Source organism: Puccinia triticina, chromosome 1A (genome assembly GCF_026914185.1).
Source record: "Puccinia triticina chromosome 1A, complete sequence".
Lineage (NCBI taxonomy): Eukaryota > Fungi > Basidiomycota > Pucciniomycetes > Pucciniales > Pucciniaceae > Puccinia > Puccinia triticina.
The window spans coordinates 686,083-706,703 of NC_070558.1; the positions used below are offsets into that span (position 1 = coordinate 686,083).

Here is a 20,621-nt window from a genome sequence, read left to right on the forward strand (position 1 = left end):
TTTCAATTACTTTGTTATAAGGGTTGAAATGTTGTTATAAGGGTTGATTTATTGTTATAAGGGTTTTAGGATTTGAGTGTGGATGAGTGTTGGGTGACTTGTCAGTTCTGGGTGAGGAACTGGGGAGCAGGCCACTGGGGGTGGAGAGAGCTCCTTTTATAGACAAAAGGGGAGCCCCAAAGGGGCTTGTGGGTTAGGGTTTCAGCTAATCTAGACAACAGGGTGAGGGATTTTAGCTGGTGGGAGTAGATACAAATGATGTCATAGCCCCTCAGGGGCGCATGAATGGTGTCAGAATATACAACAGAACATTCTAACGCATGCATGAGGTGACAGTAGACTGCATGAGCTGTCATACAGGGGGAATTAGTGTATACACAAAGTCTGAGGCTGCAGAAACAGTGTAAATGATGTCATACTATGTATATAAAGGAGTGTATGTAGTTAATATGTAATGAGTGTAGCCTGACAGGGAGATGTATGTTTGTATCCTGTGATATGTATAAGTGTACTACTGTGAAACTTGGGTTGAGGCAGGTGACAGCTGGGTTACTGGGGCTGGCCGTGTGATAGGTGTCCATGAGATGTAACTTCCACGCTAGAGGGGGTCCAGGGGTGCTTCCAGTGGTGACTAGGGGTGAAATTGGCCGTAGAATCCATTTCTGGGGTCCATTTGATGGTATCTTGAGGCCTAGTATGAGTAATTATGTGGCATAGAAAAAACTTTTTATTTTTCCACTTTTCCGTCTACCACAACGATGAGCCGAGGGACTGCCAAGCAAGCTTAGATCCCAATATTTTGTTCAGTTTGGATCACAACTTGTCGATGGTGGCCCTGTCAGCCAAGGAAGGAAAGAAGATCATCGATTTCGGGAAGATAGTCACTCCCCCTGATTCTTGTGAACACCTGATTGAGTTGTTGCATTGCCCAAAGGCTATTTCCGATCAATGTTTCACCCATCCTCATATCAATTCCGCCACAAACATCAATTCCAACGGCTTCCTTTTCTTTCTGATCTTGAACGGTGCCGCGGACCCTAGCTTGGCGCAGAGGCGAACAGGTGTGGGCCCCAATCATCTCATCACATCCAAATATAGCCTCCGAGAAGAGGTTAAACTATCTCCAGATTCTTCCCCCAGCCCAAGTTCAGATTCCAAGTCTATAGGCCAGCTCCGCCCAACTGCAAAGCCCTTGGCGTCTTTTCCGATCCGCCTCTGTGATGAGGCTACACTACCATCTCAACGCTTATCCCATTCCTTCGATACTCGATCCTCTTCTTTGGTATCTCCTCGATCCTCTTCCAATCATCAAGTTTATCAATCTCCGTCTTCCCCTCCATCTCTGATCCGCCTCTGCAATGAGGATAAACTAGCGTCCGTTTCAGTCACCAATCGCCTCCGCAATGAGGAGAAGCTAGCGTCCCTAGATGAAATGGATAGGGTGGATGAGGAGGATATGGGCTTGCTGTGGAGGTTTGGGAGAGGCAAAAGTAAGTTCCTCCCAATGTGCACCTCCAAGGGTAGATACCCACCAGCTTGTAAAAACTCTACGACCTGCCACACTCGTGAGCGCCTGGTGGGACCTTTATTTTTTTTGTTCTTTAGTGCTCCAGGTCTTCCTCAACATCCTCAAGACTCAAGACAGATGAAGAGCAGTCTAGGGACAGACTGCAAATGGTGGGTGGATGTGGTGGCCATATGGGTACAGGGCCTCAAGATCAAGGCACACGGACCACACATCAAGATCAGCAAGACCCCACCAACAGCTTCCATACCTCCAAGGATTCCTTCCCTCCCTCTTTTCTTTCTTTCTCTTCTATTATTCCCCCTTCTCTTCCTCACCTGTGTTGGTTTTCTTTATTACTTTGGTTGTTTTCTTTTTCTTGTTGTCTTAGACATTTTGTCCTAGGTATCAGTGGAGTGGGTTGGTTTTTGTTTTGAGTTTTGCTTGTTTGTTTTGTTTTTTTTTCTCTTCTTTTGTTTCTCATCCTCTCATCCTAGTTGTACGGGCGCGGCGGGCACGAGGGCTTGTTGCGCGGCATGTCGCGGGCCTGAATCCAAGTTCAGCCAAACTTGGAGGAAGGATCCGCATGGTATCCACCTCCGAACAACGAGGAATATCATCAAGTTTTGAGTTTTTGAGTCTATTGATCCGGATCGTGTTGATCCACTCCCGCAGCTTTCTGAGTTTGAGTACAGGAGTCTTTCTGAGTTTCCCCCCCCCCCCCCCCTTCATAAAATCACTTCCCAATATTCCGACAACCGCGCCGGCTCCCTCTGAATTCCTTCTTTACTGAGCTTTTCCATCCAACCAAACCGCCAAGGGTATTCCATCCCATCGTTCTTTCTCAACAAATCCCCCCCCTCAACCGCTATTGCATCTTTCGACCCGTACCAATACTTTTTGCAGGACCACCGACGAGGGCAGCACTCAGCACCATCCCCTCAACTGACTGCCACGGCTCAGACCCAACAGGAGTCCATAGCAATAGTGTTTTCTATCCCGAAGGATCAATTCTCTCCTCGCACGATGTCGGACGCTTCCGGCTCAAAGCCGATACCGGCTCTCACCCTTGGAGTGGGCCTGAATGACGACCACTCTTCCCCAAAGATTCAAGGAGCTAAGCACCTGACTCCGACTCAAACTACTCGGACTGGGAGTATCAGGTTACGATGCTTCTAGATAACGCCAATCTGCTGTACGTCCTCACGCCCATCGCACCAAAAGAACGACCAGCTACCTGGGCAAGAGACAACAAAGCCGTCTGCACCCTCCTCTCCCAAATTGTCGATCCGACGAATTTTCGCTACACCAAACCGCATCGAACTGATGCTGCCAAGGCGTGGGAAGCTCTTCGTTTGGCTCATAAGGACTGTTCGGCTGGGGGTCGCATGTACTGGCTCCGAAAACTCTCCACCTCCAAAATGGAAACTGAATACATGCTAGACCATATTGACTCCGTCGCTAAAGTGGCGGAACGTCTCAACGAGCTTGTCACTGAGGAAAAACCCCTTACCACCGACAAAATCCACGCAACAGCTCTCATCAACTCTCTCCCAAGTGACTGGATCAACTGTATTTCCTCCCTCATGAATCAACCTAAAATTTCAGCGGAACAGGTTGCCATGTCTCTCCAAAGCAAATATCTTTGTAGAAAGACGTACAACGACGATGAACCCGTCGCGGTTTCCTCAACCAAGGCCAAACATCACGTGGAGAAATCCTCCTCTTCCAATCCAGCCAGTCAAGGAGGACGAAACTCCCGCTCTTCCCCTCGCCATTGCGACTTCTGCAACATGGACGGCCACGACCTGAACAATTGCAGGAACACCCGTGCTATACTGGCCAACCATAAGGCAGGTCAGAAACCCAGGTCGGAAGCCAAGAATCAGGAAAGACGCCCGGATCACCCAACTAAACCTGCAGCTAAAGCGGGTCGCACCTCGGCCGCCACCCTCGGTAAGTTGTCACACCGATACGAGGAGGATGAGGAATCTGACTACTCAGGGTCTCAACTTGAAGTCGTCGCTGGCAATGCAGTCGCTGCCCTCTTGGCTTCCCCGGGTGCACGCGCAGGAGGCGATTCCAATCTCAACTCCGGATGCTCCTTCTCGATGACCCCTGACTTGACAACTGTTGAAAATCCCAAACCAGACCACACTCCCATTCGTCTCGCCGACCATTCAGTGGTTGAAGCCACCCACAGAGGCACAGCCAAACTACCAATTGATGGCGATGTCAAAGTTAAAACTCTGGTTGTTCCCTCTCTTCATTAACCTCTTCTTTCAATTGCTGCAATGTGCGACGCCGGTGTCACAGCAGTATTCACAAAATCCTCCTGCAACCTCTACCATTCGGACTCGACTCAAATATCCGGATCTCTCTCAGGTCGAGGTCACCGACGCGGAAATCTGTACTACCTGGCAGCGGAGCCTGTGAGCTCTCATTCCACTAAGACGCTAACCCCCTCACCCATTGACAATTCCCTTCTGTCGTACCACTATCGTTTCTCCCACATTGGATTAAAACCCCTCAAAGCCGTTCTAAAACGCCATCAAATCAACCCCTCAATCATGAACGAGATCGAGGTGCAACAATGTCCCATCTGCGTTCAATCAAAAATGCCGCAAAACTCGTTCCGATCTCGCTCTGCATACCGATCAACCCTCCCAGGCAAGCTGATTCACTCTGACGTCAGTTTGTATGAGGTTGTATCATGCGAGGGGTATAAATACTTCATCACTTTTATCGACGATTGTTCTAAATTTCTCCAAGTCTACCCTATGAAATTAAAAAGCAATTCATTCGCATGCTTTAAAACCTTCCGTGCTTTCTTTGAGAAATCCAGCGCCCACAAGATACTTGCTCTTTGCACCAATAACGGCGGAGAGTACTTATCAAATCAATTTACTTCCTATCTGTCGTCGGCAGGCATCAAACACGAGCCTGGCCCTCCTCATTCGCCAGAACTAAATGGTGTGGCAGAGCGCACAAACCGGACAATAAGTAATCTGGTGAGATGCTCACTTCTTCAAGCAAAACTCCCGAAATCGTTCTGGGCTGATGCTCTCCGACATGCGATCTTCCCTTACAACTCCTTCCCCTGCAAGACCTCAAGTGGATTCCTAGCTCCCGCCTTGATAATGGGGGATCACAAGGTGGATATCAAAAAACTCCGTCCCTTTGGCTGCCTCGTATGGTACAAGGTACCGGAGGCAAACCGCAAGAAACTCGATTGGAAGGGGCGTGCCTCAATCCTCCTGTCTTATCTCTTGGACGGGAACGGTTTCAGATTGTGGGATCTTGAGAACCGCTCGGTTGTTAAGTCCCGTGATGTTATATTTAATGACACGTTATTCCCCTACGGAGCAAAACTAAACTCCCCTTCCGAATCGATTGCAGTGGAATTGTCCTGGCCCCATCTCAAAAACTCTCTGTCACCACAGGTCTCTCCCCCACTCCAACTATCCAACCAGGAGGAACAACCTCCCGGCGTCGACCTTGCCACCACCACCCACTCGTTTACCCCCGAGGGTTGCTACGCCTGATTTGCCACCTCTCAATGTACCTCTCCAGCCCCGCTTTGACCGACGCCTGACAGCCTCAATTCACGCGCCGGGTAATGCCCCACAAAATCCAGACACGATTTCCTCAGGGACTGATTCCCCAAGACGCACCCCCTTCCAATCTCCCACACATTCCTCTCTTGATGATCTCTCTACTCAAGATATTTCGATCATCTCTCTTCCTCCACTTCCCTCTTCCCCCCCTTGTTCCCCTGCTCTCTCTTCTCATCGTTCTCCTTCTCACTCACCCCTTCCCTCGCCGCCTCGCTCACCGCCCTCCAATCCTCAATCGACGCCCTCGAACACTCCCGGTGTCCCTCAGTCTTCACCGCCAAAAGCTCCGTCCCCAAAGCCTCCTTCACCGCCTCCTCGACGATGTTCAGGGCGAGAGCGCAGAGCACCCGATTGTTACGGCCAATGGTCAAAGAACGCGACTGTGGACTCGGACATCAATACACCAAAAACTTGGCGCCAGCTCCTGAAATCCCCAAATAAACACCGTTGGCTGAAGGCTGCCGAAGATGAGTTTGCTTCCCTATTGGGAATGCAAACTTGGAAACTCATACCCCGTCCGGATAAAAGAAAAATAATCAAGTCCAAGTGGGTCTTCAAGGTCAAACGCCGACCTGATCAGACAATCCAAAAACTCAAAGCCCGCCTGGTAGCCATGGGATATTCTCAGGTCCAGGGCCTAGACTATGATGAAGTCTTCTCACCGACACTTCGTCTGGAAACCCTCCGTCTCATTTTTTCCCTTCTAGCAAGCCGCGGGTGGAAAGGCCGCCAGGTTGATTTCAAGACAGCCTTCTTAAACGGACACCTCGATAAACCGATCTACATGGAGCAGCTGCCGGGTTTCGAGGACCCTCACCATCCCGACTGGGTATGCGAAGTGACCCGCTCGATATACGGATTGAAACAATCTCCCCGCCAATGGAACCGTGAGCTTCACAAAGCTCTCCTAAACCTTGGTCTTAAGAACTCTCATTATGATCCCACCCTGTACTTCAAACTAGCCGAAGGGAAACTCATAGGTGCTTTGACCACACACGTCAATGATCTAGCCATTGTCGGCAAACCTTCCTTCGTAGACTCCCTCATATCCTCCGTTGGCAAACAATTCAAGATTGGCGCCAACAAAGACCTCAATCACTTTCTCTCGCTGCAAATCACCCGCGACATACCTGCCCCATTCCTCTTCCTCAATCAAAGTCACTACATCTCAGAAATATGTGATCGGTTCCTAGAGTCTAACTGTGTGTCAGTCGCCACCCCACGTCGCCCAAATGAACCTACGTCTCCTGGGCCCTACCCACAACTTATTGGTGCACTTCTCTGGGTCTCACAGTGTACCCGGCCGGATATCTCCTTTGCTGTCAATCGACTCTCTCAGTACCTGCGGGATCCATCCGTTGCTCACTGATCCGCAGCGGTGAGAGTCCTGAATTATCTCCTTGCCACCAAAGATCTGAAACTGCGTTTGGGCGGCAATCTTGTATGTTCCGGTTACTCAGACTCAGACTGGGCCAAGGATCGAGACAATCAAAGGTCCACCTCTGCATACACATATTGCATCGGAGATGGAGCAATATCCTGGAAGTCCAGGAAGCAGGCAACGGTCTCCCTTTCCAGCACCGAGGCAGAATACAAGGCCTTGTCGGATTCCTGCAAAGAGGCACTCTGGCTTCGTCATCTTTTAACAGAACTCTGTCTCCGCCCGGACACCGCGATTCCCCTACACGTTGACAATGAAGGCGCTGAGGCACTTGCGAAAAATCCCGAACACCACGCCCGCACAAATTAGCACATTCATGCCCGGTATCACTTTATCCGGGAATGCGTGCAGGAGGGCGATATCTCATTGCTTCATGTGTCGACTAAAGATATGGTTGCCGACATGTTAACCAAACCGCTTGCCCGCGTCACCCTTGAGAGACATAGGACCCTATTTGGACTGGTCACATAATCCCTTGGCTCACATCTCTCTCCCATTCCTCCTTCCGGTTTCTCCCTTCTTCTTCCTCTTCTTCCCCTTTCTTTCTTCTTCCCCTTTCTTTCCTCTTCCCTCTCTGATTTCCTCCTTCCTACATTTCTCTCTTCTTCTGTTTTCATGTGTGCAGCAAGGGGGGGTGTTGAGATATTGGTTTCAGTTGTGTTTTCTCTTCTCTTTCTATGCTTTACACATTTCACCCAGGTTTCACAGATCATTTCACATGTATGTAGTATACCTGAGCTCAGCGGGCGTGGAAGGATTTCTCCCTCATCCTTCCACCACCATTGCCCACTTGACCCGCCTTGTGCCCGCTGGTCTCAGGTATAGTAGCTCTCTCTTTCTTTCTTGTTGTCCTTCTTTGTTCTTCTGCTTCTCTAGTCTGATGTGAAATGATTATCATCCTTCCACCACCATTGCCCACTCGACCCGCCTCGTGCCCGCTGGTCTCAGCCTTTGTTTAGCTTATCACTTTTTGGAGCCCGCAACTCCAAGCAGATAATTCAGGTAGTGATGCAAATCCCATACCTACTACATAAACACCCCCCAAAGCCTGACAAAAGATGCACACATTTTCTATGATCACCCTCAAAGGCATTTTGGTTCTTTTTTACATTTTTGAATGTATGTAGTATACCTGAGCTCAGCGGGCGTGGAAGGATTTCTCCCTCATCCTTCCACCACCATTGCCCACTTGACCCGCCTTGTGCCCGCTGGTCTCAGGTATAGTAGCTCTCTCTTTCTTTCTTGTTGTCCTTCTTTGTTCTTCTGCTTCTCTAGTCTGATGTGAAATGATTATCATCCTTCCACCACCATTGCCCACTCGACCCGCCTCGTGCCCGCTGGTCTCAGCCTTTGTTTAGCTTATCACTTTTTGGAGCCCGCAACTCCAAGCAGATAATTCAGGTAGTGATGCAAATCCCATACCTACTACATAAACACCCCCCAAAGCCTGACAAAAGATGCACACATTTTCTATGATCACCCTCAAAGGCATTTTGGTTCTTTTTTACATTTTTGAAGAGCACCTTCCAGAGGTTTTGCCCAATTTGTCATACCTTTCTCAATACCCCCTCTTGGGGGGCTTTCCAGGGTCTTATCAACGGTGGGCCCGCTCTACTAACTGGAGCATTAGCATTAGTGGTGTGTAATGTATGTAGCTGAATTCAGCTAACCTTGAGTGTAGTGTTAGCACAATTTCGCCGGATCTGCGCTAATGCGACGCACACAGGGCTACAAAAAGCGCCCGCTACACTGTGCTACAGTAGGTTTTAGAATTTTTTTGCCGCTAACAGCGCTGTAGCTTAGCATAACTCAGCGTAGCAGCGTTAGCGGCGCGCTAACAATACAGACAAAAGGGGGTGCTGATAGTGCTGCTACGCTAACGCTAAGTGACCCTGTAGCGTAGTCTAGCATAGCGGCCCACTGTTGGTCCTATCAGCAATGGGCCACTGAACTACACTAACGTTATTGGACAATAACTGTTAGTGTAGCCATTTTATTGACTCCCAAATTCATGTTATTTGTTATCTGAGATCCAGTATCCATACTAACAATAACAGGAAATAACAGCAGTAACAACAATAGCAGGCCTTTTATTGCTACTAACAGGATACAATAACAGTTATTGCTGTTATCCATCACTATTTCCTGGGCAAGTTCCTGTATTGTTAGCAACACAAAAAACAAGATAACAGAAAATGTTGTTATTGTTAGCTGGTTTTGGCTAAAATACACTACACTAACAAATAACGTTAGTGTATTGGCCCACCGTTGGTTCTATCAAAGCTCATCCAGCTCAAAAGTTGGTAAGTATGAAGATTGATTTAGTGTTGATCTCTGCATGGTAGGTAAATATTTAAATGCACAAAAACTCCAAAAAAAGAAGGGCTGATCTAAGCTTTCGCAGGAACACGACTGTATGCTGCGTACTTATAAATCAAGGGTTGGATTGATCAAAGTTGAACAATGTGAAGATCCTTCTTCCTTCCTTCAGTATGCTGCAAGTTTCCATCGGATCACGAAAGTTGTTAAAATTGACGGTTGAGGAGCCAAAGTTGCGTAGCCGCAGGTTTTTTTCTCTTTTTTTCTTTTTCTTTTGCCCCGTCAGCTCCTCCGTCCGGTAAAGCCTGCTGGCAGCCCTCCCAGGCTCGTAATTCAATGGTCGTTCCCCTCTTGTCGATATTGATTGAAATCCTTTCACCTAGATCGGGGCCGATAGTTCTTTTATGAGATAATTGACGAGCATGGGGATCATATATGCAATAGATGACTGAATGAGTTTTGGATAGGTTCAACATTTTGATCGATCTCGACCGTTCGAAATTTTTCCAGTCACCCTCCTTCTCCAAGCGAAGACTGATATGTTTTTCTTGGTTATTGGCCGTCACCCCTCCTTTGGCATGGATCTTGGTCGTGATCATGACAGTCGGCTCGAGTCTCTTCAATTCACCATATTCGGGTGTCTTCCAGACTACCGGAGGGGGTCCCGAAGGTTGGCCCGCGATAGCCCCGTTGTGGGAGGTACCCGCCGCGTGTTCAGCAACCTGGGTCGAATGATCGCCGAGGATCTTGGTCGTGGTCAAGACATCCGGTTTCAGTCTCGTCAATTCACCATATTCGCGTTGCTTCCAGACTACCGGAGGGAGATTTGAAGGTTGGCCCGCGGTAGCCGCGTAGTGGGAGGTACCCGCCGCGTGTTCAGCAACCTGGGTCGAATGATCGCCGAGGTTGAAGAACGATGAGAAATCATATTCAGGAACCTCTGTTCTCCGTCCAGAAACGACAGCCTCTAATTCACTACTCTTGTTCTTCGCAACGAGAAACGCCAACCAAATTGATAGAAGGAAGAAGTTGTTCCTCATCTTCGTGTCTCTTGAGTCTTGCGATCAAACTATGTGGCGGAAAGATAGTACGAATAGGTCTATGAGCTAATCAGTGACTGAAACGGGATTTGCGTGAAGATAACCGACATACCTTGTGAGGTAGTTTAGGAGACTCGGGCTCCGGGTTGCTAAGAAATCAATGCGATTATGATTATGCGGAGCTTCGGAAAAGTGTGCAGGAAGGAAATGAGCGGAGACGGCTTGGATGAACAAACAGCTGGCTCATTTTATAGACGCTATTGATGCAGTATTTATGTACTGCTTTTCTTTCTTGTACTGTCACTCCTCCTATGTAGATGATTTGTCGCAAAAGCAATACTTCGCGACACCCCCCTGGCCCAAGATGGCTTGACACACTTGCAATCTTGTCGCCAACGATTCGATACTCTGTGACACGCTTAACACTCCGGGAAAAGCGATATTTAACGCGAATCGGGGTTCTTCAGGATGCAAGAGGCTGAGTGGGGACAGACCAGTCGGTCGTCGGGAGGGTTGCCAGTCATCAAGAGGGGTACATCCCCTCGATGACCGGTCTGTACCGGCCATCGAGAGAGCTGATTCCTCCCGATGGCCGGTCTATTCCGGCCATTGAGAGGATTCAACCCTCCTGATGACCAGTACAGACCAGGCCTCGGGAGGGCTTATTCCTCTTGATGACCCCCCTTGATCACCGGTCTCTCTGTACCGGTCATCAAGAGGAATCAAGCCTCCCGACGACCGACTGGTCCGCGCCGGTCATTGGGAGGGTTGAATCCCCTCGATGACCGGAACAGACCCCTCCCAATGACTACACAGCTCATTGAGAGGACTCCACACTGTTGATGACTGGTACAGACCGGTTATCAAGAGGGATGTGTCCCCTCGATGGCCGGTCTACCGTTCACCGGCTTTGTGTGTGCGAAGTGTTGTTTGGGGGCAGCTCGCGCAACGAGTTATCCTCTGTGCGCAAAGTAAATCCGTTCAAAAATCACCATTTTTGATCTTCACATATCAAGTTTTTGGACTCCTTGATGAAGAATCCTATTTGTGGCTGGTTGCCTGGTTTCTAATTGTGGATTTGGTATATTTGATACCCCCTACCATCTATATTTAAAAAATGAAGTGTTGGAGCAATAAAAAACCTTCTTCTTTCCCGCATTGCTTGATTTTTCACCTGAGCCTGGAACAAGCCTTTCAAAGGTTTGGCCAATTTTTATGGTCCACACGGCCACCGGGGGTGGATTTTGGTCGGCGTGGCCTCCTGCCGCTTAGCGGGGTAAATCTTTGTGCGCGTGATCGACTGCCCCTGGCCCTGGGGGTAGATTTTCCGCCGTGTGAGCTCATGATCATAGCCACGGCCCCGGGCATCTTGGGGCCCGCCAGAACTAACAAGCGTACTGTTCCCTCGTCGAAGGGGATCGTGACCTTTTCGATTTGTTTGGGATTGAGTTTTCTTTGCCAAATTACCTGACCAGAATCGCAGTGATGTAGGTTGTAGATGACTGCATGAGTGGGGGATTCGTTGACCATGGTGACCCATCTCGGCTTCTGATCACCAGCAAGCCATCCCTCGCTCTTCACACAATGAACCTCGACATTTCTCTCCGTGTTCGATACCCACGCGCCGTTGATGTTGTTGATTCCGAACCAGACATCGAAATCGAAGGTGAAGATTGGCTCCTGGCCAGATTGGAGTTGGGCCCAGCGTGGCGAAGGGTCCGCCGCGACGACATCTCGGAGCGCGCTCCCGCATGTGTGCACCTGATTCGACGGTTGGCTCGCAATAGCCCGGCTGTTGTGGAAGATGCCAGCCGAGTGATCACTACCCCGCGGGGTCGGATAATCGCCGGAGTTCATGGGGCCAGAAATATAGTCCCGCAGTTCGGCAAGCTCATCCCAATTTATTGAGTCCATTCCGGGTCCCTCCATGGCCGGAAGACTCTTGTTCTTCGACACGAGAAACACCAGCTAGGTTGAAAGAAGGAGGAAGCTGTTTATCATCTTCGTGGATCTTAGTCGAGACAGTCTTGGGATTAAAACTATGTGCCGGAAAGATAAATGCGTACATCTCATGATTGGCTGGCGACTGGAATGGGATTTGAGGGAAGGCAACTGACAAACTTTGTGAGGTGGATGGCGAGACTCCTCCGAGTTTAAGTATGGCGAGTTTTCTGAATTGTGTAAGCCAGATATAAACCAGTATGAGCTGCTACCAGTATTAAATGTGCAATACGGGTATCACTCTGGCATACCTTCGCTTGATGTACTCTACCAAGTCAGGATGCTCTCCCTGGGCGCGTCGGTAGCAAAAATGGGAGGTGATTGCTGCCGCTGGCCATCAGCTGGCTCATGATTTATACAGATGATAGTTTAGCGCACTGGTGCATGGTATGTTGTAGAAACCCGACTGCCCCCATGACAAAAGTATTATCTATCTATGGATCGTACTGGCTCCTCCTGAGCCGAGTTGAAAGTTTCATGGGCTGCAGATCGAGGTGTTTGCAAGACGCCCGCAAAAGCTGCAGAACATGCAATGCCGGCAATACAACCAGCCGAGTTTGAGGGATAAAGACTACCGTGGACCGGGTCTATGTACTGGGCCGAGATCATAAACGCAGGCCAAGGGATTGCTTGTTTCAGCTGGCGCAGTGAGAATTAGCTTCTGGCATCGCACCCTGTGGATCTGGAAAACGGCGAGCTGGAAGAACAACAAAGCCTGCTACGCGCAAGACTCAGAGCGAGTAGGAGCAGGACGAGGATGGTTTGGTGGTTTATATGTAAGGGGCTGTTGGGTCTGGGCGCGGCGTGTGAGATGCTGTGGTCGAGCGAAGGCCGGATTCCTTCGGATTCCCGATATGCATACATGCATACATGCTGAGGTAAGATCGACGGTCTCTTGATCTTCCCTCTTGTCCACCCACAACCACCCACGAACCACCATGGACACCTTCCACCCCAGAACGAACACCACCACCACCCCAGCAGCAGCACCACCACCCACTGCCACCACCACCACCACAACAACCACAACAACCACAACAACAACCACCACAGCCACCCACAACGAAGAACTCCCAGACCCGCTCCAGGAATGGCTCGTCTTCTCGCCCCCTGTCGACGGACAGGAGGACCAGCTCGCCTCCTCCTTCCAGTCGATCACCCACCCCTCGATCTACCACAGCACCAGCATGCCCTCCCACGACGGCCGCGGCTACTTCTTCACCCCTCCTGACCACTCCCCCTCCGCCTCCGAGCTCGACTACAACCACCTGCCGATCAGAACCCACTCCCTCAGCTCCTTATCCGAAAACAACTCCCTAGATGGCCACCGCGACGACGACCTGCTCTCCATCTCCTCATCCCTCTCCCTCACCCCCTCAGCCTCCAGCAGGTATTTCTCCTCCAGAGACACATTCCGGACTGCTCCATGAAGACTGACTGGGCCGCTTTTTTCTTTCCGGCTTCCGAGAGCAGCTCGTCCGATCTAAGGCCGCATACCCACCAGCAAGCCGAGATGTCTCCAGAAGAGGCCGAGCTGCTTCTCACCCCCATGGCCATCTCCGCCGGCCTCTCCCACCACACCAGCAGCAGCCCCATCATCCAGCGCCCAGCAGCAGTCTCCTCGAGATCCTCCCATCGCTCCCTCGACCCGCGAGCCCCGCCACGGACCACTCGCTCTCGCCGCACCCTCAGCCGCTCCTCGCGCCGCTCCCCCATCACACCCATCGCCCCCTCCGCCCGAAACCATCCCCCAATCGTCATCATCCCCCCCGCCTCCGCCTCCTCCTCCTCCTCCTCTGATAAGAAAATCAACCAGCTCTCGCCCTCCCGCATCGCCGCCCTCAGCTTCTTGTCCAACGTCGCATCCAAAATCCTCGACCTGGACTCCGATACCATCTCCCTGCTGTCCAGCCCATACGACCCCCAACCTCCCCAAAACCAGCCCCACCAACACCTGTTGTAAGCCCGTCTTTTATTTGTCAAGCAACATACATCATTCATCCGTTCTTCTCTTGGGTTGAACAGACAGCCTCGGCCGGATTCGTCCAAGACGACCAAGCGCCGGGGCCCGCCGCGGTTTTCGATCGGAGACGACGACCCGAGGCTGCCGACGACGCACGACCAAGACATGGTCAGCCCGCCGCTAGACCTGTCGGGCTTCATGCCGCCGAGCGCCTGCTCGGTGTGGCGGACGTCGGCTGAGCGGGAAGAAGAAGAAGAAGAAGAAGAGGGGCCGTCGAGGACGACGCTCAGGATCCCCCACTCGCGCTCCCACGACCACCTCCCCCCCTCCTCGCCCCCATCCCTCATCCGCAGACCTTCCAGCTCGGCTGGCTTCCATCAACGCCCCCGCTCCCATCCCTTGCCGTCATCCCCAGACAATGAGAGCTCTTCCACAGACTCAATGGCCACCGTCTTGCTCTCCAAAGTCCTCAACGAATGGACTAATTGGTAGCTTCACCCCATGTACACCTCTTGTATTTTTTTTGCTGCATTTTCGATCCTTTCTCTCATCTTGTTTCTTTGGAGCTATCGTTGAGTTTTAACGACGCCGCCCCATTTTCCTTCACAAGATAGATACATCTACCTTACACACACACACACTGGCATGGAGTTTCCCCATATACACACTTTGGATATTGTTTTCTGCATTTTTTTTTCGCTCAGCGTTCATGCTGCCCTGTCTTCTTTCCAGACACTTTTGGGGTTATACTAGTTGGGGCATCGTTAGATACAGATCGTTTGAACAGTGTGGGGTCTCATAGGCCCACCTAAACACATACATACATACATAACTTGGCAACAGAACAAAACCAAGTATATTACAAATTCCTTTTTTTTAAAAGCCACACCTTATACGTGTATTTCATTAGTTTTTAGCCTCCCATTGCCTATTCACTTTAGCCTTGTGTAAGGTCTTACTTAGACAGATCCCATAACCAATCATTTTCTCAAATGAAGAGAGTTCCAAGAAACGTTGCCCTTGAGCACACAGACATAAAAAAAGAAGAAAAAAGATAGCGGGAGAATGAAGAGATGGAATTCTGGACTCTATGAAGACAATGAGAAGATCTATGAACAGGCGTAACAATTGGAACAGTTCTATGATTACAACAATGCAATTGCCAATGGGTGGTGGGAAGGTGTATGTATGTAGACTGGGAGGAGGGGGTGATAGCAATCTAATTATATACAGAAACATGTATTCGTGTCAGTGAGCGCCAAGAACTGATTTCGAGATTAAATGCATTGAGTTCCTGCTAGGTCATCGTCTGTTTTTTTTTGTTTTCTGCCCGAGTGGTAAAAAGGGGATCGTTGGGCGTGCGATTACACTAGAGGCGGAAGCAAATCGCACGTCAGCAAAGTGCACAGGGGGCCAAGCTGAATGGACGGCACGGCGGGAGATAGGCGACATACTTCCCAAGCCCATGAGTTCCATGACGAGCTTATCAGCCGCCCGATCCTCGTCTTGCCTGCACATTTCCGCGATGTTCAGCAGCTTCTTGATGCCCACAGCCAGCCGGCCCTCGTCGCGGAATCCGGCCTGATCCAGCAGGGTCATGGCTCTCGAGAACGATCCCTGGTCGCCGAACAAGCCCACCTCTTTGATCACCGTCTCCAGGGCCCGCAGCGTATCGATCGGCGGGACGCGGATGTCGGCGGCAAATGTGTCCGACATCCCCATGTCTTGGAGCATTGTCCGGCTCGATGAGGTGGCTAGTACCAACAACCTTTTCCCCTTCGGCGGCCGTTTTCCTAGTAACACCATCAACGCTTGGAGCACTCCATTCGAAAATCTCGGGCCAATCGGAACCCAATCTACCATCGTCTAAATCAGCACAACCAAGAATCTTCTGATCAGAGGAGCATTCAAATCGAAGGCTTCACCTAAGATTCGCTCGATATTATCAACCACAATCACGCTCATCGGACTCTTGTAGCTATCCGAAAACACTTTATAAAGATAGTTGATCTTTTGCGCTTCCGAGTATCCGACCATGTTTTCGGGTGCGATCAGTTTGATGAACGGGAAATCAGACGCTTGGGCGATCGATGCTGCCAAGGCTGTTTTTCCGGCCCCAGGAGGACCTGTGATTGATTTCCACAATCAGTTGATCAGGATGTGCCGATTCATCATCGAGTGCCGAGAAAACAAAACAAAAGCACTTACCATGTATCAGCACACTAACTAGAGGCGTTCGAGTACTCGTCCGAACTTGTTCTACAAACAGCTTGCCATCGTGAAGAATTTCCTTTTTTTTTACAATCAAGACATTAGCATATTGTTTTTCAAGTCTGTCGATGAGAATGAAAGAGTGCCACCAAGCTCACATCGATAAGAGGAGAGAATTTGATGATTCCGTTTTGAATAACTGATTTGAGTTCCTCTTCGGCCACACCAAACGCCGGTTTGACTTCATCGAGCGCATTCAAAAAGTCGTCGAGATTGACCTGCATCTGATCCAGATCGTCACCCACGCCAGCGGTGGTCCCGACCTTGATGTGGCGGTTGAATGCAAATGAAGTGGCCGATTTGACCAATCCGGAAAGCTCAGCTCCCGAGAAGTTCTTGGTCAATGCGGCCAGTTCGGTCAGGAGCACATCCCCAGACATCACGTTGTTCAGTCTCATCTTGGCCGTGTGGATGTTCAAGATTTGTAAGCGACCGTTCTCATCTGGTAGGGAGATCTCCATGTGAACTTCTAATCGACCTGGTCGAAGTAACGCCTCGTCGATCATGTCCAATCGATTGGTCATTCCGATGATCAGGATGTTGTTCAACTGATCGACTCCGTCCATCTTCGACAACAACTGATTGACAACCGAGTCGCCGACACCCGTCCCGCCACCCGTCGAGCCTCTCTGCTTACAGATCGCATCCAGCTCGTCAAAGATGATGATGTGCAGTCCTGATTCATCTCCCTTGGCTTTGTACTCCACTTCCGCTTCTGCAAACAGTTCTCGGATATTCTTCTCCGATTCTCCGACAAATTTATTCAGGATTTCCGGCCCGTTCACGATCTTCGGTTCCCTGGCATTCAGCATCTTCCCGATCTGTCTTGCCATCAACGTCTTTCCAGTACCAGGAGGACCAAACAGCAGCAAACCTAAGGTCGAAGAAGAAATGTCATATTTTTAGCACTTTGAAATGAGAAGTGTTCTTTTTTTTTGGCTATTTCTCACCTTTGACATGTTGGATTCCCAACTTTTCGACCATTCCGGGTGGGAAGATACGACTAGCAAAAGCTCTCCGAAAGATTGCGCCGAATTCGGAATCCAGGCCGCCGATTCCCATGTCTTGAAACTTGAAGTTTGGTTTGATGATGGCGTTTGGGGCGGCTCGCTTGGAGCTTGCTTTGATCTTGAGAGAGGCCTCTGGTGACTTGGTGACGTTGATGATCGTATTGGCCATCAGGATCCCCATGGTGGCGTCTTGCGGCTCGTCTGAGACGTCTGCCAAAGCCTGGATGTCCACCGTCCGTGCAGCAGTCACGATCGCCCTGAGCTTTTCCCCGTTCATCTCAAATACCAAGGGCTGGCCTACGGAGAAGATGAGCGAATCAAACGACTGAAATACCATATTCAAAGGACGTGGATTGTTAGTCTCCATTAGATACAAGGCGGGAGGGAGGAAAAGACGATCGAATCACCCTTGTGATCAATTGAGAGAGCTCTTCGGCATCAAATACGGAGCCAGGTGTTGCACTGCCTTGATGCCACCAACCCAGTTCGAGGTCTAATTCGGCTAAATAGCAATTCGAGCCAAGTTCTCTCTGGGGATCGAATGGAGTGATATTGACGACATCGCCCATCGTCGACAGCTTGGCCCACGCTCGTTGGGCTTTCATGCAGCCCACTGTTCCCGGTTGTATCGCTTTGTCGGGTCTATTGGGAAGAGATGGTTTTTTTTGGTGCAGACAATTTCTCAGTATTTATATAGGATGGATTACGATTTGGACTTACTTTGTTGTGAATATAAAATGATCCTTGACTCGAACATACTGATTTCTTCCCAAGTCTTGAGGACTGACAATCAGACAATTCGAGAACGCTAGTTGCATGTTTGGGCATTCTACAATTTGGAACCCAGATCCGCCGTTGGAGCCTTGGTTACTCGGCCTGATGCCGCCGTAGCTTCTTGTTGATGAGGGTGGTAATCTCGACATCCTGTTTTGTCAGCGTGTTCGTTTTGTTGCTTAAGTTGTGCTGGGTTGGTGTGGTGGTGTTCCCAGTCCAGCAAATGCCTTGGTAACAAAGAGCCGATGACACCCCCCGGATTGTCGGGTAGCTCCCGGGGATCCCACCTCTCGCCACCCGTACCCCCGAAATACTTCCCGGTCAACAACCACAGTTCAGGCTCTCCCTAATTGAAAGCTTTTCTCCCGGAACTCATTGTAAGTCCACATTTTCTGATATCCTCATGGGCTTGACAAAAAATAAAACTGAAGAGAATATTCTCTTTTCCGTCCTGCTGAGGATCACAGGTTGAACCCAGGATCCCAGGAGTCTGACCAAAAAGTCCGATTGGAAAGTCAAGTTCGGTACAAAAACCCGACGATGTGGCCCTTCAGCTCAACCGCATCGACGTCAGCAGCCCAAGACTCTTCTAATCAAGCCACCTGTCCCGTCGACCATCGATCCAAGCCAGGAGACCAAGGGTGTAATAAAGAATACCAAGCCGTCCCGATCGCCGATTCCAATCGACTACCGACTGATAGAGTGATCTCCTCGATACCACGCTACCGCCCTGAACTCAATCAAAATCGACAAGCATCAGAAAGCGATCCTAGTCAGCAAAGTGCATGCCCGGTCGATCATCTTCCGAATCGGACAGCAGCAACAAGCGGCACGAACTCGGAGCCAGAAGTCGAACAAAACTGGATCTATCCCTCCCCGTCGCAATTCTACAATGCTCTGAAGCGGAAGAACCGGACTCCGAGGGCGGAGGACATGTACACCGTCGTCCCGATCCATAATGCGGTCAACGAGAGAGTCTGGCGACAAGTCTTGGAATGGGAGGCCGGGTATGGTCGCGGGGCGTTCGATCGCTGGCCTCGCTCGGGTAAATCCGGGCCCATGTTGTGCAGCTTTCGGGGAAGGCCGGAAGACCTGAGCCCTCGAGCATGGATCAAAGTTTTGTCGGGGTCAGTCTTATCATCTCTCCCGATCTCCATCCCCTCAGAAACAAAGCCTGATCGATCACATCATGGGCTGCTAGGTACCAAGCTCCATTCGATCGACATGATTGGGAAGTCATCAGGCCGACAGAGGAAAGGATGCGATACGTGGTCGATTTTTATCCGGGAAGAGGCGCAGATAGTAACACGACTACCGGGTCGCCCACCGGAAACGAGCCTGCAGCCCTACCGAATCTTTCGTTCTATCTAGACGTCAGACCAGCGCTGGATAATTGGGAAGGAGTTCGAATGAGACTCTTGCGCGCTTGGGACGAGATCTCTGGCTTCAAGTCCTCCTCCCCTTCTCCCCCTCAATCTGATCAAAAATCCTGAGTATCACTCTCACTCTTGAAATCTATTCACCTCAATTCGCATTCCCCCTTCTAGTTTGTCAAATTGAAGAATCCAAACTGCAGCTTGTTTTTTTTCGGTTCAAGATGTCTATGGAAAGATGTTCTCCCTGGTGTTACCAGGTTATATCTATGTCACTGGGCTGATAGCAACTTGGGTCTTGCCCATGAACAAGTTTTCTCTGTATATCTACATTGAAGCAAAAAATGAACATGCGCAAGAAGTCGCAAGCCTTGAGAGATATCATCACTAGGCTCTTGAACGGCAAGCTTGATATCGAGAATCTCTATTTCTTGAGAAAATCAAGTTCGATTGAGAGGAAGTCTTTGGATTAGTCTCGCCGGGGTCGTAGAGAACGAGCTCTTGATAAGTTTGAGGTTTCTTGGCTCGATCGTCAGGCTGCCCCTCGGGTTTTTTTTCTTCTCTAAGGAAACCGTCTCTATGCTGGCCTCGATCCCAGCTGTTTGCTGGATCGCTCTCTTCATTCGTGGTGTGCAAATAAGCTTTGTACAATCCGACTTTCGATCTTCTATCTCTTTAATTTTTTAACTGTATTCGAGTCTTTAAAGGATGGTGGATTTAGCAAGTCAGATCACTCTCATGCTAGGTCTGTCAATGATGATGATGATGGTGATCAATGGACAAGTAACGTCCGACCAAAGACTTCCCTCAGGCTCAGGCTCTTCTTCTGGATATAGCTATCCATCCTCAACCAGCACCGGGACCAGCGGCAGCAGTCCGAGCAGCTACCCCAAAGGCAATTCCTCTACTTCGCCTACAGTGGTCTCTTCGGCTCCGAGGACCAACTCGTCCGCCGTCCCGCGTCCCTCCCCAGATAGGCCTCCGACAACCGATACCAGCAACACTCAGCAGCAGCCCTCTGGTGAAGGCCAACAACCTGGACCTTCCGGAACTAGCTCTTCTTCTTCTTCTTCTTCTTCGACTGGACGTCCCGAAACTGGCTCTCGTCCCGAAACTGGCTCTCATCCCGAAACTGGCTCTCATTCCGAAACTGGCTCTCACCCCGAAACCGGCTCTCATTCCGGAACCGGCTCATCTTCTTCTTCGACTGAAGCGCAATCTCACCGTAAGAAGAAGAGGCCAGAGGTCTTGATGGGACTAGTCTTGGGGGGATGTCAGTATTTTTGAAACCCCTATGGTCAGGGTTAA

At 50.1% G+C, this 20,621-nt stretch overlaps 6 protein-coding genes across 6 annotated transcripts; 3 read left to right on the top strand and 3 right to left on the bottom strand.

Moving 5' to 3' along the window:
• Positions 1–9,087: 9,087 nt before the first annotated feature.
• PtA15_1A101 (uncharacterized protein) lies at positions 9,088–9,921 on the bottom strand (the record flags this gene model as incomplete). Its single annotated transcript, XM_053165081.1, has 1 exon — positions 9,088–9,921. The coding sequence occupies one exon, from the start codon at positions 9,919–9,921 to the stop codon at positions 9,088–9,090; it is 834 nt and encodes a 277-aa protein (XP_053016318.1).
• A 1,194-nt stretch (positions 9,922–11,115) lies between these two features.
• PtA15_1A102 (uncharacterized protein) lies at positions 11,116–11,850 on the bottom strand (the record flags this gene model as incomplete). The annotated part of the gene is made up of 1 exon (XM_053165092.1): positions 11,116–11,850. The coding sequence occupies one exon, from the start codon at positions 11,848–11,850 to the stop codon at positions 11,116–11,118; it is 735 nt and encodes a 244-aa protein (XP_053016319.1).
• A 1,259-nt stretch (positions 11,851–13,109) lies between these two features.
• Positions 13,110–14,377, top strand: PtA15_1A103 (uncharacterized protein; the record flags this gene model as incomplete). The annotated part of the gene is made up of 4 exons (XM_053165095.1): positions 13,110–13,312; positions 13,396–13,881; positions 13,948–14,115; positions 14,239–14,377. 4 exons carry the CDS (start codon positions 13,110–13,112, stop codon positions 14,375–14,377), a joined length of 996 nt encoding a protein of 331 aa, XP_053016320.1.
• Positions 14,378–15,249: 872 nt separating this feature from the next.
• On the bottom strand, positions 15,250–18,089 carry PtA15_1A104 (uncharacterized protein; the record flags this gene model as incomplete). The annotated part of the gene is made up of 8 exons (XM_053165096.1): positions 15,250–15,254; positions 15,340–15,741; positions 15,811–16,011; positions 16,094–16,175; positions 16,255–17,030; positions 17,107–17,491; positions 17,574–17,808; positions 17,887–18,089. 8 exons carry the CDS (start codon positions 18,087–18,089, stop codon positions 15,250–15,252), a joined length of 2,289 nt encoding a protein of 762 aa, XP_053016321.1.
• Positions 18,090–18,480: 391 nt separating this feature from the next.
• On the top strand, positions 18,481–19,433 carry PtA15_1A105 (uncharacterized protein; the record flags this gene model as incomplete). The annotated part of the gene is made up of 2 exons (XM_053165097.1): positions 18,481–19,067; positions 19,142–19,433. 2 exons carry the CDS (start codon positions 18,481–18,483, stop codon positions 19,431–19,433), a joined length of 879 nt encoding a protein of 292 aa, XP_053016322.1.
• A 230-nt stretch (positions 19,434–19,663) lies between these two features.
• PtA15_1A106 (uncharacterized protein) lies at positions 19,664–20,600 on the top strand (the record flags this gene model as incomplete). Its single annotated transcript, XM_053165098.1, has 2 exons — positions 19,664–19,773; positions 20,021–20,600. 2 exons carry the CDS (start codon positions 19,664–19,666, stop codon positions 20,598–20,600), a joined length of 690 nt encoding a protein of 229 aa, XP_053016323.1.
• Between the last annotated feature and the right edge of the window lie 21 nt (positions 20,601–20,621).